Source organism: Erinaceus europaeus, chromosome 7 (genome assembly GCF_950295315.1).
Source record: "Erinaceus europaeus chromosome 7, mEriEur2.1, whole genome shotgun sequence".
Taxonomy (NCBI): Eukaryota; Metazoa; Chordata; class Mammalia; order Eulipotyphla; family Erinaceidae; genus Erinaceus; species Erinaceus europaeus.
The window spans coordinates 93,728,631-93,742,885 of record NC_080168.1 but is presented as its reverse complement, the minus strand read 5'-3'; the positions used below and the strand labels follow the sequence as shown (position 1 = coordinate 93,742,885).

Sequence of the window (14,255 nt, the reverse complement as noted above, 5' to 3'; positions counted from 1 at the left end):
ACATTCAGCAGTATCTGAGGACATTTTTTATTATACTGGGTTTTATGCATAGGTGCTACTGGTATCTAGAAGGCAGATAGTAGGGACACTCTCAGGAACCCTACCATGAATAGGGTGACTCATTCCTACCAAAAAAATGATCCAATCTAGAATGTTGTCTGGGAGGTGAAAAAGCATGAGGTCCTGAGTCCCACACACTGTGATGAGCTGGTTCTCTCTCTAAAATAATTGAAAGTGTTTTTTTTTTTATTATAATGAAATGCAAACAGTACCACTGTTGAAGAACTGTTATCAAAGATCTTTAAAATTATCTGACATACCTCAGTCTCCACCTGCAGGGAAAACATTTCATGAGTGGTGAAGCAGTGCTGCAGATGTTTCTCTTGTCTCTCTCCCTCTCTATTCCCCTCCCCTTTCCATTTCTCTCTCTCTCTTTAAGAAAGTACTGGGTCATTTTTGTTGTTGTTGTTGCTGAGCTCTTTATATATTTTGGTTATTAACCTTTGTCTGATAGAAAGAGGATATGAACAGAATATTCACCACAGAAGAGGTGCAAAAGGCCAACAGACATATGAAAAATGCTCCAAGTCATTGACTGTCAGAGAAATGTGATTAAAGACAATGATGAGATACCACTTCACCCCTGTGAGAATGTCAGACGTCACAAACAGTAGCAACAACAAATGTTGGAGGGGTTGTGGGGGCAAAGGAAAACCCTCCTGCACTGCTGGTGGGGATGTAAATTGGTCCAATCCGTTTGAAAAGCAGTCTGGAGAACTCTCAGAAGGCCATAAATGGACCTACCTTATGACCCAGCAAATCCCCTCCTGGAATATATCCTAAGAGTTAAACACAACCATCAAAAAAAGATGTGTATATTTAATAGCAGCACAATTTGTAATGGCCAAAATCTGGAAACAACCTAGGTGTCCAACAACAGATTAATAGGTGAGCAAGTTTTGATATGTACATATGTGTATATATATATATATATATATATATATATATATATATATATATATATATATATAAATGCTACTTAGCTATTAAGTATGATGACTTCATCCTCTTCACCTCATCTTAGATGGAACTTGAAGGAATCATGTTAAGTGAGATAAACCAAAGAAAGGATGAATATGGGATAATCACATTCATAGACAGAAGTTGAGAAAGAAGAACAGAAGGGAAAATACAAAGCAGAACTTGGACTGTGTTTATTTTGTTGCACCAAAGTAAAGGACTTGGGGGAGAGGAGTGCTTTTAGGTTCTGTTGCATGTTGGTGGAAGAGGACTTAGACTGAGGGTGAGAGTGTTTTGCAGAAAACTGAGAAATTTTACACATGTACCAACAACTGTATTAACTGTAAACCATTAATCCCACTAATATTAAAAAAATTATTTATCAGAACCTCATTTCATATTTAATCCAAAATAGCTGAATGATTTATGGAAAGTTATAGATAAAAACTAGGGCTGGCAACATAAACCATCTGCTTATTTTGTCATTCATGTAGCCCAGTTTTGAGTCCAGTCCCCATTGCACTGGAGGATGTTTTGGTCCTGTGGTGTATTTCTCTCTCTCTCTCTTTCTCTCTCTCTCTCTCTGTGTGTGTTCTCTGTCTCTGTCTCTCTCTCTCTCGGGGTGATGAGTTGTCTCAAAGTGTTGAGAAGTTTCCATTGTAAACACCACAGCTCCACTCTATGTATATACTAAATTCTTTCCTACAACATTCTTCTCAGTCTCATTCCAAAAATCTCTGGGAAAGTGTCAGAATTTTTTCTGTGTACTTACTGATGTCTATAAATATATATATATATATATATATATATATATATATTCCTCTATAAATGTGTAAATGTACTTTGTTTCAAAGCTCAGTGTAAAACTTAAGAAAACAAGGCAAATCATTATTTTTTGACTTGACCTTTTAGAACATAATATTTGAATCTTGTATTAAAATAAAGTTTATTTAATCACATGGAAATGGGAAGCAGGAATATGAATGACAGGCATTGTAAAAACCCCAAACTATAGCAGAAAAAATAATAGTATCAAGAAGAGAACTAAGGGAGGAGTGGGGCAGTGACACACCTGGCAGAGTACACACATTACAGTTCTCAAGTTTGAGGCCCCTGTTGCTACCTGCACTGGGGAAGCTTGATGAGTGGTAAAGCAATACTGCAGGGGGCTTTCTCTTTCTATCCATCTCTTATCTTCCCTTTCCCTCTCAATTTCTCTGTCTCTACCCAAAATAAATTAATTAATTATCTTTAAAAAAGAGAACTAAATGAGCACAGAATGAGAAATGGAAAATACTTATAGGGCTAGGAATATAGTTCATGCTGTTAGACAGCAGTTTCCATGCCTGAGGTCTCAAGGCCTGCAGGTTTAATTTCCCTCCACCACCACATGCCACAACTGAGCAATGCTCTTGTCTCTCTTTTAATCAACAACTCTTTTAACAAAATAGTCTATAAAGCTCTTTTTTTCACAGTGGCAGGGTTAACCACCATAATTTTCACAAATTCTTAGTGACTGACATTTTTTTTGTAAAGGAGTTCATGTGTTTCAGTTCTTTACATTGCACATATGAGTGAAACCGTATTGTACCTGTTTTGCAGAGCAATATAGATCATTTACTAACAGATATAAACTGTAGCAACAAGAGTACTTGAGCACAAACACAAAAGAATCTCAAGATATTATATATGATAAGAAGGATGAGAAAAAAAAACAGCTGTAAGAAAAGTTAAAAAGTACTAGAGAGAAAATAACATCATTTATCAAGACATAGAGGACTATATATATGCATGTAAATGTGTTATACATAATATATATATATATATATATATATATATATATACATGCATACATCTAAGAGAGTCTTGAACTGTTCTTTTCTCACCATCCTTTAATTGAATAATTTCTATCCATTTCCCCCCCTCTTTCATACTTTAAAGTTTTCTTATATTTCTATGGCTTGTATTTCTGGGTCTGTTTTTACTGTGTAGCACCTTGTTGACATTTAAATGTTCCTTGTTTCTTTCTCTGTTTCTTTTAGTAACTCTTTCAAGGCAGGTCTGGTTGTAGTACACTCCTTTAGTTTTATATGTCTGGTACTATTTAGATTGTTCCTTCACTTTTGAATGATAGTTTTGCAGGATAAACTATGTGTGGCTGGCAGTTAATTACCTTTTAAAATCTTGAATCTACCACTCAACTGTCTCCTGCAGAAAAATCTGATGCAAGTCTGACTATGCTGCCTTTATAAGTCACTTTCATCTTTTTCCTGACCGCTTGTAATTTTTTTTCTTTGTCCTTGACTTTTGATAGTTTCACAATAATGTCTCTTGGTGTAGATTTACTTGGGTTTAAGAAATTGGGAATTCTCTCTACTTCCTGATCATCTACATCCTGACCATATCCCAGATTTGGAAAATGTTATGTCATTATTTCTTTGAATATGGTTTTTGTTCCCTTCTATCCTCCTGAGACTCTATAATTCTGATATTTGGGTGTTTTTTTTTTTTTGATAGGGTTTTCAATCTCTTGAAAAGTTGCTTAGATTTTCCTAAATCTTTTTTCTCCTTCTACTTGAAGTCAAACACTGTGGCTCATTTGTTTTCTATTTCTGATGCTGTCTCTTCTACATGGGTAAATCTACTTCACTGACTTGCTAATTAAAACTGGAATGCATTCAAAGTATACTTATTCCATTTTTAAGTTTTCTATTTTCCTATCAAGTTAGTCCTTGATGTCATGTTTTTTTTTTTTGTTAATCTATTTCCCTATATTAAATTGAGAGCTTTGTATTTCTTCAAATTTCCCAACAATGCATTTCCTAAACTCTTTCTCTGACACCTTTCCTGGATTTACATCAAGTTTCCTGCCTTCTTTCTGGTTTTGCAGAACCCTTGTTTTCCTGGTTTTGTCCATCTGTTTTAGCTTTTGCTGTTGCTCCCAGGTTCTAGGTTCTATTTTTGTAGGTGAGCTGTGGAGGGTGAGGAAGAGGAGTTTTGAAGAAGTGACAGAGTATTATGGCACCTCATATGCCTTAAATGAAGCCCTAGTCTGGGTGTGGGAGATAAGTGGGAGAAAGATCCCAAACCTTTTTTCTCTTACCAAACTGATTCCAGAAAACACTGCTGTAAGATCAAAGTCACTTTTCTTGCCTGCAGGGCAGTCTGATCCTGATCACTAGAGTCTCTATGCCATTTGGGACCCCTTAGAGTTTGACAGGCTTCCCTCTTGCCACACGGGTACTATGTTCATTTCTGTGGTCCCTCTGAATGACTCCTTGGTGTTTTCTCAAGAGCCTGAGACTTCTACAGCTTTAAATGGCAGCCCAATGCTTTTTTAAAATGTCATGGGACCTTTAAATCTGCCTCATGGATTTGAAGTGACTTCAAGTATGTTACCCATTCTCAATGTTGTGCCTTGTTACTTCTTGAGTCCCTCTCTCACTTCCCTCCTGCTTTTACTCCTACTGTCCACACAAATCACCAGCCTTCATATAGAGATCTTTTCTTCTTTTCTTTTTCTTCTTTTTTTTTTGCCAGAAATCCCAGCTGTTTTCTGGCAAAATTCATTGAATTATTATGTTGTAATAGTTGTTTTCTGATGAAGAGCCAATGTTATGTGACTAGGTCATCACAGTTCTTCCCTAGAACTCCTCTATAAAGCTCTTTGGCAAATTATATTTTTCATTCACAATATCCTATTTGATATTTGTGGCTTTTACTTCAAATGTACACATTGTTATATGTCAAACATATTGTAATTTAAAAATATCATAAGTAGGTACACGAAACTTCTGTTTAGATGATTTGGATTAAAATCTGTTCAAATTTGAAAATAATGTCACAAACTAAAATAGTACTTAGCATATACTATTTTATAGTTATTTCTGAAAGAGTTCATTAAGCCATTCCCTTAGTTAGAAAAATATTAATTGCCAATTGCTATTACATTTCAGAAACAAAATATTGTGGATGCAAAGGCAGTAGACAAACAAGTCTGTTCTCTGTGGACTAGTAGGCTTCCAGAAGAGACTGATGTGAAAAAAAAACAAACAAAAACAGTCTAGTACATGATAATAAGTGAAAAGCTGTCTGCAGCAGGTGTGGCACACATTTATCGCGTCTGCATGGGTTGAACGTCTCTGTTAACAAAGTATTTTCACTCCCCTTTGGTCCTGAAACATGTATTTATAAGAGAGTGATAGGACTTAAAGAAACCAAAACTTGACCCCTTATTCATGAAAGTAAGGACTCAGATTTAATTCAGATACTTCTGACAATGAAGTCTCACTCCTCCTCTCACAGACTTTAACACACAGAACACCTAGCACATGTCCTTCATCGAATTACTTACCATCTCGGATTCATGGTTTTCTTTGGTTTCCTAAAATTAGGAAACTAAAATACATTGTTTATGCATATAGCTATAACACTGCTACATAAAAATTGCTAAGATGGCACATCTTGTGTTAAGTGTTGTTATCAGAACACATAATAATAGTAATAAAAATCCAAGAAGGAAGAAAATTATGGAGGAAATCTGATGAAGAATGTTATGTCTCGCCTACCAAAACCATGATTAGAGAGACATTTTGTGTGTGTGTGTGTGTATATATATATATATATATATATAGTGACCATGATTATCATTGAGGCTCAGGATCTGTACAATGACCCTACCACTCATGGTTGTGATTCCTCTTCCTTTCTTACCTTTCTTTCTCTCTTTCTCTCTTTCTCTCTTTCTCTCTTTCTTTCTTTCTTCCTTCCTTCCTTCCTTCCTTCCTTCCTTCCTTCCTTCCTTCCTTCCTTCCTTCCTTCCTTCTTTCTTTCTTTCTTTCTTTCTTTCTTTCTTTCTTTCTTTCTTTCTTCCATCCCCCCATAAATAAGTTGAGGAGAAAGAGAAATAACTACTTGTGAATCTTCCCCCTATCAGTTGAGACTGGAAACTTACATCTGGGTATTGTGAGCTCCATAGGGTGAGTCACTACCCAGCTGCCTTATAACATAGGAATTCTTTCACATTTTCCTACAATGTAAATGCCTTTGCACTTGTTAATAAATCTGTAAGTACATTTGAAAGTCTAAGTTAGATGATAGGTGGGGTCCTGTTACTTATCTAAGTTTAAGAACTAACTCTTCTTAGTAAGACACTTCCTCTACTGAAAACAGACTGAATGGATTGGAAGTTGCCCACACACTTTTTCTTAGAAAATTGTATTTGTATATTTGTCGCTCTACCCACTCTACATTCACATTTGAGAGGTGCTAAATAAGTCACACATTTGAAAATGTCATGAATATCTAATTTTATGCCTGGCAACATCATTTTTTTTATTTCCAGGAAAGCAAACAATATGCCACATTTCAAACATTTTGCCTAGCCTTATGCTATTATTCTATAGCACACGTAGTCCTCCATCACAGACAGCACGGTACCTACCTGGTTTCATAGTAAAATACGAACTTTTCATCTCTCTCTTTTGTAGGAATGCTGAATACAAATAATAGCACTTGCTATTTCATAAATATAATTAATGCCAGAAAGAAAACTCTGAATTTTATCTTTCCCTTTGCCATCAGTCAAAAAAAATTATGGGAAGCATATCTGTAGGTATCTTTCTCTCTCCCTCTCTATCTCCCTTCCCCTCTCAATTCCTCTCTGTCAAACCCAGTAAAATGGAAAAACAAATAGCCACCAGGAAAAGTGGATTTGCAGTGCAGGCACCAGGCCCCAGCAATATCCTGAAGGCAGATTGAGTTTGAGTAAGCCACTTCATTTCTTCATTCTGAATAAGGAGACTTGGAGCAAGGGCACAGGGACAGTTTTAAGAAACCTACAATTATCTTTCTACCCTCAAGCTTAATTTTCAAGTTTAATACACCTGAAGTTGCTTTCTTAATTTTTGAAAAATATGAACAAATATCAAGATGGTTAATGATGCAGCAGTTTTAACTTTTCCTCCTTTATACTCCAACTTCAGTATGATTTTATTAAGGAAATACTGATTGACTGGGGGCACTTCAGCAGCAGTGAAGCAGGTTTCAGGCGCTTCTCTATCTCTTTTCCTAGCTCCTCCTCCACTCTCAATTTCTCTCTTTTCCAACAAGTATAATCAAATGAAGAAGAGGAGGAGGAGGAGAAAAAGAAAGGAGGAAGAGGAGGAGGAGAAGAAAGGAGAAGGAGAAGGAGAAAAAAAAGGAAAACTGGCTTCCAGGAGTGGCAGATTCATAGCACCAGCACTGAACCCCAGTGATAACCCTGGTGGCAATAACAGATAAATAAATAAGTAATTTCTATATATTGATGCTTCCATCTTTATTTTTTAAAGCAGCCCTTTAATGTTAACATATATCAATTTTAAAATGATGCAATTGATAATATGTGAAATATATTATTGTAAATAGAGAGCTACTTCTTGTGAATAGAGAACCCTGGAATACAAACCTAAAGTATTCCTTCTTTCACTGTCTCTGGCAGCTCCCAAAGCAAGCCCCTCCCCAGGAAAGGTAGCAGGATCACCCAAGAAGTCAGTCTTCTAGGGGACACAATTTCCACCAAACCTCCATCTTTATCTTATGAAAATGTCCATTTCTTAAACCACACCACCAAATATATAAAATCCATTTGAGTATTCCATTCTTAAATCATTCCTTTGTTTACTATGTTACAATTTTGAGAAATCAATTACTCTGAATGCCTGGCTCTACAGGCAGATATCTGCATTGAATTCATTCTGATGGAAAATTTAGGACTTTCTCAACGCTGCCTATATTTTAAACTCTCAAGAAAAATGCCCACCATCACCCTATTCAAAGCATTAATTACTTTATGTCCTCCTTCAATCTTTATTTTACACATACACCAATAAATATATTTACTGTAAACCATTAATAATATATATATATGAAAAATGCAAGTGGGTTGGCATAATAGCTAAAAAAAAAAGAAAGAACATTAATAGCCAATTTAAGTAGATTCTATGTCAGTACAATGAGTTGAGAGTTGTCACCATTACAACTTGTCAAAGAAAAAAGTCTACCCCACAATTTGTTTCTCTGTATAATGTTGTGTCAATCTGCTTTTTTTTTTTTCTGTTATGCTTCATGACTGAAAAATAAAAATTCAAAACTTAAAAGAAATTTTATTTCAGAGGTCAGGCAGGGGTGCTCGATCCTTCAATCTTTATTTTTCAAAATTGAGTCCAAACATTTCTAACAGAAACCTGACCCAGCAGGGAGAGCAAAAATGAACAAAATCCAAGGAGATAGTTAGTAAAAACCCCTGTTGATTGCAGAATAGGGAGCATGATGGTTTTGGGGGGAATGTGTTTTAAAGAGTACAATATTGAAAAAATATACTACTCAGGAAAATGATATTAAAAACCAGTTGTATATTTCAAATAGTTTAAGTTCTATCACAGAATTCTCTAACAGGAAAAAAATCTATTCAATTTGAATGGTAACTGTGAGCTAATTTAATACCACATAGTACTGCTTAGTTTTGTGGATTTTGGCATACTTGTAGTTCAATTTTTATTAGAAGTGTGTTACCTTTCTTAAAAAATGTATTTATTTATTTATTATTTGATAGAGACAGAGAGAAAGGAGAGACAGAAATGGAGAGAGAAAGAGAGACTCCTGCAGTACTGCTTGTGATGCTTCTCCTGCAGGTGGGGGGCAGGGGTTTGAACCCAGGTCCTTGAGCGTTATTAAAACCTTAAATAGCTCTACCAGGTGCACTACCACCCAGATTCTAGAAGTGTGTTTTCAAAAGTTATTCATTTATAATTTATAATTTACAGAACTATTCACAGTACACACCTTTCTATTATTCATTCACCTAAAAATAATTAGTTGGTAGTGTATTGTTTAGGCTAGAGCCTAAGAATCATTTTCTATGCCTGGAATTTCACAGAACATGTCAAAGACTAAAAATAAGAAAACCAACTACTCCTCAAAGGAGTAAGCTTGCATCTAAGACTTCTTTCTTTCTCCCTTCCTTCCTTCCTTCCTTCCTTCCTTCCTTCCTTCCTTTCCTTTCCTTTTTTCTTTCTCTCTCTCTTTCTTTCTTTTCTCCTTTCTTTCTTTCTTTCTTTCTTTCTTTCTTTCTTTCTTTCTTTCTTTCTTTCTTTCTTTTCTCCTTTCTTTCCTTCTTTCTTTCTTTCTTTCTTTCTTTCTTTCTTTCTTTCTTTCTTTCTTTCTTTCTTTCTTTCCATCCCAGGTGCTATAAAGATGATATAAAAGAAGATATAGAGTTAGCACAAAGTGTGCCCATGAGATACTAATGATATTAAGAGCTCCAGTGACCTTGGTGAATCACGTTTTAAAGCTTCATTTTTAGGGCTGATCATATTACTAAAAGCCTTGGTGTAATTACAGCCTTATTCTGCAGGTCAATTCATGATCCCGTAGAGTTTCCTTTCACTATCACTCTGCTGTGAGAGATGAAATATTCCCAATCTAACAGGAACATAGCTTTGACTCCTCTCCCCATTTTTCAAACATTCACTTGAAAGGCAATGTATACAGAAACATTAAGCAGCGGGCTCACCAAAAGACAAAATATATAAAGAAGCAAACTTACCATTAAGCACGTTACTATAATAACAAAGATGCTGAGGAAAATGACAACAGCATAAAATCCTTCTTTGCTCCATATTCTGTCCGCTTCATGCTGCCCTTGTAAAACATTTTTCTTTAAAAGCAAAACAGAAAGTCCGATGTTAAATAAGAGCTTGAGGAGACTGGCTTTCTTATCAGACACTAAACATATTTTTAGCTTTATTCCATTCAGTATAGTAGAACACACCTACACCCCTCGCTGCCAGAGCTGATTCTCAAACTGATCTCAGACAATGGACTGTTGTCCGCAGACATTAAGAGATTATTTTATTTGCTGTACAGGCGTAAGCATGCCCCGCATAGCATATCAGCTCCTAGGCTTCACAAGCCACCCTCAGAATCATGAGAGGGAACTACCTGCTTTATAGGTAAGAGGATTCTGTTCTTTTCTAAGTGTTGAGAAAATAGTTGCTGAAGCTTTTTTTTACTCTGCTTTGAATCTCCTCCCACAACACCAACACCCTGGCTTCTGTGCTGTGATACTACTCTGAACTTTTAGACAGAAGTGAAACAGGTGTAAACAAAATCTCATGATGATTAATAAACAGAGTTACAATGCCAGCAACATATACTTGTATTTCTTTCTTCTAATCATTTTTATAACATTTTTTTTACTTTTTCAAAAATCCGATTAACATATCACCCCAACCAAATATATTACTAGAATATTATATTTTATCTAAAGTAACAAAGAACATCAAAAAGTTGTTTGGTAATACAGGTAGACTATATATCTCTCTCTATAAATATATCAATATGTTTATTGTATGTTTATGTCACTGCATTTATTTCTGCTTTCTTGAAGGTGGAAAGGTGGGGGGGAATCACAAATAAAATGTGAATTCAAGTCATAGTTTTATTTCACCTATTTTTTTTTTTAAAGAACATCAACAACTGCATGGTAAATGACTCCATAGATTTTCAGTAATGAACTTAATGTACCTAACATGCACATTAATTTTCAGTGAAGCACAACTAAGTCTTACAGTATAGTCTTGCCATGTGCTGCTACTCCTACAAAGAATGTATCGGTGAAGAATCAAGTTTTAGAATGCAGCTAAGTCTGTCCATTCATTAAAATTTATATTTACAGTTAAAGAAACTAACTTAAAACCAAATGGTCCACACTCAGGAAAAACATACAAAAGCAAAATCAAGTCAAATGCCTGCACTTATCTAAAATTCAATTTTGCTGAAGTTTATCTTTGTTTTTCCTTTAAAGCGAGCACTAGTCTGTCCTTGACTAATATTTCCAGTGATTAAAAAACCTTGAGCAACAACATAGCAAATGATGAAAAGCTACACAGAGGTTGGCCATCTCAATAAGAGGCCATTTTTGGCATTCTAGCAAATGAATTACCAGCTTATTACTGGTGCCATTAGCCTATTTTACATCATATGAAGTCCAAGTACCACATAACTGATTCTAGTCAACTCACAGAACCAAAGAAATAACAGATCCTGTCTGAAATTGTAAATAGTCGTGACTATTATTATCATTTAAATAGAAACAAGGCGAGAGAGAGAGAGAGAGAAATACACAGCAACAAAACTTCCTTCAATGCAGTGGGGACTGAACCTGGGACCCACACACAGCAAAGCAGCACACTATCCAAGTGAGCTATTCCACCAGCCCTGCTAATTGGTTTTTATTTTTCTTAAACATTGTTAAGATAGACAAAAAGAAGTTTTTGGTAACCCAGGAGGTGGTACAGAGGCTAGAGCCTTGACTTTGAAAGCATGGAGTCCCATGTTTGATTGCCAGCATCCCACCTGACAGTGGTGCTCGGGTTCTCCCTCCCTCTCAATTGTACATGTCAAATTTAAGTGTGAGGATCTGAGCTTTAGGTATTAGTTCATGAAAAATTTGGATAAAAAGAAGTAGTTATGGGTGGAAAGAGATTTTTTGTGTTTCTAATTTGACTTTGTTTTCTTCCCTGCTATAGTTCTACATCTCCTGGAATATCAGCATGTTCCTTTCAGCTTGAGACAAATCTGTTTTGTTTTCTTTTCTAACCAAAGCAATAATGATAGAAGAATTAACCTCCCACCTTCCTCTCCCCCACCCCCAGTCAGAAAGACACGTTTTGAACTCCTGGAACTTAGTCACCGCACTTTCTTGGTAAAGAGATTTCCTTTTGAGTCATACTATTCCAGCTGAGCGCTACTATATTTGTACTGAGATCTAAAAAAACTTGATAAGGGCAGGGCAATAAATGAAAATGTTTGTAGTTTAGATCCCACCAGTCAAAAGATTGCAATTCACAGAAATCTCCAATCTAACCTTTGTGTGAGGGTAACCGGATACCTTTAAAGTTTTGTCAGGGAATTGAGGGGTCAGTAAGTGAGAGGTTCCCTGGCTAGGTCAGACCAATGCCAGGGGATAATCTTCATCTCTTTTTCATAAGTATATAGCTTTGCTTTTTAATTTTAGGTTGGTGAAAGAAGCTTTTGAATTTTATTTTGCTCTATTACACAAATTTTTGGTATTGTACCATATGGATATCTATGGTTTCTCTAGTCCCTCTTAAATAAGTTGATGCATTATAAAAAAGAAATCAAACAATTCTCATCCTCAATACTGGAAGAACCTCCAAACACACTTCTTTTTTTATATTGGGTTTTTAAAAAAATTATCTTTATTTATTTATTGGATAGACATAGCCAGAAACTGAGAGAGAAGGGGGAGATAGGGAGAGAGACACCTGCAGCCCTACTTCACCACTCATGAAGCTTTCCTCCTGCAGGTGGGGACTGGGGACTCAAACCTGGGTCCCTGAGCACTGTAACATGTGTGCTCAACCAGGTGCGCCACCACCTGGCCCCCTAAACACACTTCTTTAGGACAGAAGCATAAAAATGGAGATGCCATAATTGATCTGGTTAACTGACTGACTTAGACAGATGAATGAGATGTGTCCTACAATAATACGGTTGTGTTAGCTAAGTGCCCAGCTTCTCCTGCACAAGCTGAATGGTGTGGTCTGAATGATCTCATATGTCAACATGAATGTTCTTTTACTCATCCCTGTATGCCAAGGTTCTAGTTCTTTAGACAGCTGGCTAATATTCCTAGCTTAAAGGACCAATCACAAAGATCATGGATTGTGGCTTATATTTATTTGATAGTGTAAATATTCCATGAAGGCAACAGATTGCACAGTGGACTGGTATTTTTAAAAGGCAACTTCCTCCTTTGTAATAGAACTATAATACTTAAGCAATTTTCAATGGAACATTAACAAGGTCCTCGATCACTTCTTTTTTTTTTCTTCAGTATCAGAGCAGAAACTTTTTGGTTTAACATCTAGTTAACTATGAAAACATTTTCGGGTAGAAACAAAAATACTGACTTCAATTTTTATTTCCCTGAGATAAGGCAAGAGGAAGTCTAGTTTTTATCTTTATGAGCATCATATAATAAAATAAATTTGAGTGCTTACAATGGTTTAGGCACCACTAAAAATATGTAAAAGTAGTAAGATCATTTCTCCCAAGAAATTTAGATTAGGAATGGTAGAAGATAATAAAACAAAATTATCTCTCTATTTGGGATTTTCCTTCCTTTCCCAAGAGTAATTTGTGGTTACAAAAATCCAGCAAATAAAGAAGTAATGACAAAAATATATCCTCCCCTGAAAGTAATTAATGTGAGTTTAGGAACAGATGCTTTGAGACACCATCCACAATGTTTTCCAATCTATGTAAAGGATGAAAAAAAAACCCAAAATATCAATATCCTTTTTTTTTTTTTGTTAATAAACATTTTACTGAACCACACTTTGGGGATAAAATATGAGAACTTAGACTAGTCATAAGATGTTATTAAACATTAACCACAAAGGTGAGTAAAAAAGTGAGGGAGTACTCAGAACAGAACATCATTAACCATACTTTAAACAACAACAAACACAAGCCTCTGCTGTGTCTTTTAGGACACATGCTTCACTGCAGACAGCTTTCCTCTCTTTCTTCATTTAGAGCATTAGGTCAGAGGGTAATTAATGCCTAGTCCACTACAGAAGTGCCTGAACAAAAAACTCAGTCTGTCAGGCCTTGCTGAAATGTTCCTTATATCCAACTCAAACAGCCCCTAAAATTTCGCAGTGTAGTATTTTCTAGATTCTAAATTTCTAGAGTCTCATGTGAAAATATCACAACTTACATGTGGGAGTTAGCAGGACTAGGACTTAGCACAGCAACACATGTAATTTACTATGTGAGTTCCTCATCACTACATGAGAACACCATTAAAGGGGAAGCTTCATGAGTGGTGGAGGGTTGCTGTGATATCTCTCCTTGTTCTCTTTGCATAACTATCCTAAAGAAAAAATAGTGGGGACTGGGTGGTAGGACACCTGTTTAAATGTATATGTTGTCAAGGATCAGGGTTTATATATGTTCAAGGATCGGGGTTTGAACTTGTGCTCTCCACCTGCAGGTAAGTGTTATATATGTTATATGTTATATATGTTTATATATGTTCAAGGATCAGGGTTTGAACTTGTGCTCTCCACTTGCAGGGGGTACGTGTCACAAATGGCAAAACAAGTATGCAGGGGTATTTCTGTCTAATTCTCCCTCCCTTTTCAATTTCTCTCTGTCCTATC

General features: G+C 35.9%; 1 protein-coding gene across 3 annotated transcripts in view; it reads right to left on the bottom strand.

The window, feature by feature from the left end:
- The window catches only part of PTPRR (protein tyrosine phosphatase receptor type R), a 302,321-nt gene that overhangs the window by 123,968 nt on the left and 164,098 nt on the right, over window positions 1-14,255 (bottom strand). Inside the window, exons 1-2 of one of the 3 annotated variants that reach the window (XM_007530111.3) lie at window positions 10,003-10,136; window positions 9,608-9,718 (exon numbers count right to left, since the gene is read on the bottom strand). In XM_007530111.3, the coding sequence (XP_007530173.1) occupies window positions 9,608-9,610 (3 nt within the window). In that variant the 5' untranslated portion in view covers window positions 9,611-9,718; window positions 10,003-10,136. Of the gene's footprint in view, window positions 1-9,607; window positions 9,719-9,832; window positions 9,969-10,002; window positions 10,137-14,255 lie in introns of those variants that run through there. The other 2 variants (XM_060194938.1, XM_007530107.2) reach the window with 2 other exon arrangements.